At 34.3% G+C, this 5,057-nt stretch overlaps 1 protein-coding gene across 2 annotated transcripts; it reads right to left on the bottom strand.

Moving 5' to 3' along the window:
- Window positions 1-5,057, bottom strand: LOC120330271 (uncharacterized). Of its 2 annotated transcripts, XR_013479727.1 has the most exons (12): window positions 4,887-5,057; window positions 4,685-4,803; window positions 3,796-4,089; window positions 3,246-3,548; window positions 2,601-2,888; window positions 1,896-1,928; window positions 1,543-1,666; window positions 1,278-1,459; window positions 897-1,196; window positions 284-596; window positions 93-205; window positions 1-61 (listed from the first exon to the last, which is right to left on the bottom strand). XR_013479727.1 is itself a non-coding variant. In XM_039397152.2 (11 exons), exons 2-11 carry the CDS (start codon window positions 4,761-4,763, stop codon window positions 187-189), a joined length of 1,935 nt encoding a protein of 644 aa, XP_039253086.2. In that variant the 5' UTR covers window positions 4,764-4,803; window positions 4,887-5,056; the 3' UTR covers window positions 1-186. The 2 variants fall into 2 exon arrangements, 1 of the variants encoding a protein (XP_039253086.2); XM_039397152.2 differs by having other exon boundaries at window positions 1-205; window positions 4,887-5,056.

Raw genomic sequence — 5,057 nt, 5'->3', positions numbered from 1 at the left:
TTAAATATTACATGATTTTTTTTATTTTAATGCACATACTTTTTACACACTTTAACGTAAACAATAATTTAGGTTTTAAAGAGCTTAGAAAATCATAAATCATGCTTTAAACTGACATAGCAATAAGTGAATAGTTGCCGACAACGGAATTCTTCATATGTCTTCGTTCGGATTTCATAAATCCGTTCATGCTAACTTCTGTGGCCTGCGGAAGAAACGAAATTAGTATTTAAATGTCTAAGGTGGCAAAGAATATTTAACCTCAATGTTCGTACAAACTTACATAATTTCGTAGACTTGATTAGACCAAGGTCCACCTTTACCGTCATTTCTGCATTTTTGAGAAGGTCCAATTCGCCTGTATGTATTTTCCGCGTCGATTGAGGCTGAACAATATCCACCATCTTGGAGGGCAAAAAATCTAAACCCCCTGGAACGAGCATAACGAGCGCATTTGCCTAAAGCATCTTCTCTTTTCTTATAAGCTTTCTCATTGCCCATAATAGGTTCGCTCATAAATTCTGGTCCATCGCTTTCGACTGTAGGAATAGTACGGAAAGCATCATCTGCCCAACATCCTCGACTTTCGATATAAACTGTAAAGTTAGACAATAGATAGTTATAACATTGATACAACAACTAGCACACTGAAGAAGGAGGCACGTTGATTAATGCTTACTGCTCCGCTTGTCGAAATTAGGTATTATGACGTCTGGTTTTATTACCATGACGTTTTATTACGATTTTAGGCTTATTAAAATTTGAAATTTAAGTTATTACCGAATATACTTGCCTGATAAGAGTACATATCTTGCTTACAATTGCAATTTTGCATTAACAAAACATTTACAACTAGGTTTATGGAGTCATTATAGATTTTATGAAACAAAACTTACAGTCCATCGCATCAGATATCTTGTAGACTGACATTGCCCATAAACCGCCCTTTCCTCTCGCGCAGTTATCCGCTCGGCCAAACTTCATGTACGTGGAACCAGCGTTTGCTGAACTCTGACAATATCCTCCAAGTTGGACGGCAAATACAGTGTGACCAAAACTAGCCGAAACTCTGGCGCATTTTCGTACAGGATCGGATCTTTTTTTGAATACTCCATTCAGTAATGGGTTCAGCTTTTCAATGGCGGGAATAGCTTTCGATAACATACTTTTGAAACATCCGAGACCGGTGATGTTTGCTGAAAAATTCGACAAATGATTATTTTTATTTTGTGTCAACTCCTTGTGGAAACAACGTTTCATAACATTACAAGACTTACGATCCCATATTGTGTTAATTTCATAGACTTCATTTGCCCAGTTCCCACCTTTGCCATTTGAGCATTTATTCGAAAGCCCGTATTTTCTATAAGTGTTTCGAGCATTTACTCCAGTCCAGCATTGTCCTCCATTTTGTATTCCTATAATGTTATATCCGCGAGCCATAGCTGCTTGAGCACATCTGAAACAAATTGTTGCTAATGAGACACTAAGTTACATCAACATTGTCTATGATGTAATGATTAACTTTCAGTGTCAATTTACCTTCGGATAGCATCTTTTCTTATCTGGTATTCACCAATCAAAATAGAATTGGTTCCTTCTAAACCAACGGGAATGGCGCGATCTTCTTTGTCATACCAACAACCCAGGTTGTTCAAATAATAATCTGTCCAAAAAAAAATTATTTTAGCATTTATTTTTGATTCAACTTTTTAAACTCAATAACAAAAACTTTTGGACCATTAAATCAGTATTGTTGACATCTGAATATAATATTAAATTAAGATTTGGCCAAACTCGCATGTTGTGTTTTGGGTGAAAGCTCTAACATTCACTCTTTTTTTTGTTATCTAATATTATATCCGATATAATTATTACATCGATAAAAAACGCACCTTCATGTTTAGGAAGTCTTGGAAGTCCGGTTTCTGCAAAATTAAATAAATATTGTTTTAAAAAATATTTGTCTGTCATAAGATAATGGAAGTAAGCCAATGCACATCTTCCACACAAGAAACTTTGCTATAATATTGCACGAGTCGTGAATTGGTACTGGATTATTGAGTCGGGTACGCGTAAATGATGGTCATAAAAAAGCAATACATAGACGGTCGAGCAAAACGAAATATGAAGTGTGCCTATTCTACTCAAGTATTCGTGGAAACTTGAATGCATTGGGAGAAACGATCCGATAAATAAAAAAAGCACATTTCTGAATGAAGCCTTATAGGAACATAAGAGAGTTTGTTTTGCTTTGTCCACCAGAAAACATATACACAAAGGGACATAATTATTTGAAATCAATAAAATCTCGGCACAGACTGGGGGTACAACGAAACGACAATGCGGTCACTTGAGTCAGTCATCATCTAACTAGGACTAGAAAAATTAGAAATAAAATAGTTATAGTATGACCCCCTTCCATCTTAAGATTTAAAATTGGTTAATCAATTAGTGAAGATATTAAATATTTTTTAATATCAGTAAGATATAACCATAACTAACAAGCGTAATAACAACAGCAAATATATAGCGAAACAATCCATATCAAATAAATAAAAAAATTAACTTATTCATTGGGTCAAGTAGTGAAATCTTACCAAGCTCTTTAACATCTATTCTGAAAACTTCATTTGCCAATGTTCCGCCTTTCGAGTTTGATTTGCAATTCGTGGATGTTCCATATTTTGCATAATCAATTCCTGCCATGCAAGAACCGCCATTTTGTATTCCAACGATGAGATGTCCCAAACCCGAAGCGTATCTAACGCATTGTTCAATGGCTTGAGGTCTCTTCTGGTATTCACCGCCCAATACTTCTGGCCTTTCCAAGGAAGATAGCGCTTGACTTGCTTTGTCGGCGAAACAGCCAAGGCGTTGAAGTGCGACTGTGAAAATAAAATAACTATATTCCACAAAACTATATAATATATTAATTATAATACTGTTTAATGGTTTAAAAGCAGCGTTACTACTGAGCACACCGATGGATAAATTATATTCAGCAATGAGAAACTAAGGCACCTAAAGTAGTACGAATTATTAAGTCACGAAATGTATTTAGTAATTTATAACAAATTTTCCTCATAAAATTAAATTTGATGCTTACCTTTAGTTTTTTAGTATTTGAGATGTGCAATTTGGTAGTGTCAATTAAATTATGAACAAGTTGCCACAATTATGTTAGTTTGGCAATAAAATTGAAGGATATTTAATTAAATAAATTCATCAATAAAGTATCTTACTTTTTTCAACAGAAGTAATCTCATAAACGGCATTTGCCCAAGGACCTCCTTTGCCGTGATCCTGGCAATCTTGCGAGTAACCGTATTTATTGTATGTTGAAGACGCAGAAGACGAGGTAGCACACCATCCCCCGTTTTGAAGCGCAAAAACATTGTTTCCAAGAGAAGCCGCGATTCTCGCACACTTTCCTATTGCGTCTAATCGAAGTGGATAAATATCATGAAGATCAACATAACGTTTCTCAACGGTATCAATCGCTCTTTTTGAAGTGTCTTTAAAGCAGCCCACAGACCTGTATTGAACTGTGAAAACAAATAGTTTGAGTCTGGGCTTTCTAGCATTTTTTACGCGATATTCAATATTGTGTCATCAGCTAGTAACAGGCACAACTCGCAATCTCGCTGTTGTAGAGTTTGAATAGTTAATAATGTGTATACATAAGCGTTTAATAAATAGCAGTTTGAATTTCCACTCGTAATCCAATTACATTCATCCCCGATTGGAAAACCCTGGTTTAATGTAACAAATTTTTTTTTTAACATAACTAACCTTTTAAAACAGTATCAATTTCGTAAACTTGATTGGCCCATGGTCCTCCTTTTCCGTCGCTTTTACATTTATCCGAAGGTCCATACTTTGTGTAATTTTCAAAGGCAGCTGGTCCTGAAGCACACCATCCTCCGTCTTGGATAGCAAATACAGAATATCCTAAAATTTTAGCTGCGTACGCGCATTGCTGAATGGCATTCAAACGTGATTTATAAGAACCGTGTAATTTTGTTTCAATGCTGGGAATCGCTCTGGCACCTTTGTCTTGCCAACAGCCAAGATCTCGAAGTACATCTGAAATACAGAATGAGTAAAAATTTAATTTCTCATACACAAATAATATAAGTAAGTATAAGTAAAAAAGATTTCTTATTAATTTTTTCAGATATATTTGTATAATTTTTATTAACATTTCCGCGTTTTTTTCCCTCTTCACATTTCAAACACAGTCTAATACGATGAAATCAGTAAATCTCAAGGCACGATCGCAACTACATTATAAAAACAGCAAAAATCGACCAAACATATAAACCCCAACGTAAGCAAACGTGCTTAGCACAAAAACGCAACCCGACAAACTGCAAACGTGCCACAAGACAACTACGTACCGCATTCAATTGAAGAAATTATTACGCTTAATCACAACAAGTTATAGAAAGGTATGTAGGGGCAAAATCACACGAAAAAATCCTATTACAATATTAGTTTTGAAGATGTTTAAAAACTCCAAGGATCTATATTATTCGGTGATGATCAATGTACAATGTTCTCCCCATTTGCCAATTTTTCATTTTACTTTTATTATTCTACTAGTGTAATTCGGAAAACGTTGATGACATCCTTAAGCTTCGATATATATAAAAGAATAACATGAATTAAGTATACTTACAATCTTTGAAGGAACTAACTTGTGAAAAAAAGAATATGATGTATAAAAGTAGAGTAACGCATGCAGTTATCGATTTCATCTTGGCGTAAGTATTTATTAAATGAAAACGGTTATATTTTCTGAAAACAAAAAAGGAGTAAAATGTAATTTTACAAAAAAAAACGACGATTTGTTGCATAAAATATTATTTATAATCATTTACCTAGAAAATAAATAGCGCAAGATCTTTTTAAAAATTGCTCGAATAGGGACATTGACCGATATTTTTACACTCTTGAAGCGCTGATAGTTTGCAGTTCCATTAAGGTAAATTTCTGCTATTCATTTATAAAAATATAGTATACTGTTGCAAACATAAAAGTGATACCATCTA

Source organism: Styela clava, chromosome 12 (assembly GCF_964204865.1).
Source record: "Styela clava chromosome 12, kaStyClav1.hap1.2, whole genome shotgun sequence".
Classification (NCBI taxonomy): Eukaryota; Metazoa; Chordata; class Ascidiacea; order Stolidobranchia; family Styelidae; genus Styela; species Styela clava.
The sequence above is the reverse complement of the archived record's forward strand: the minus strand, read 5'-3'. Positions and strand labels throughout refer to the sequence as shown.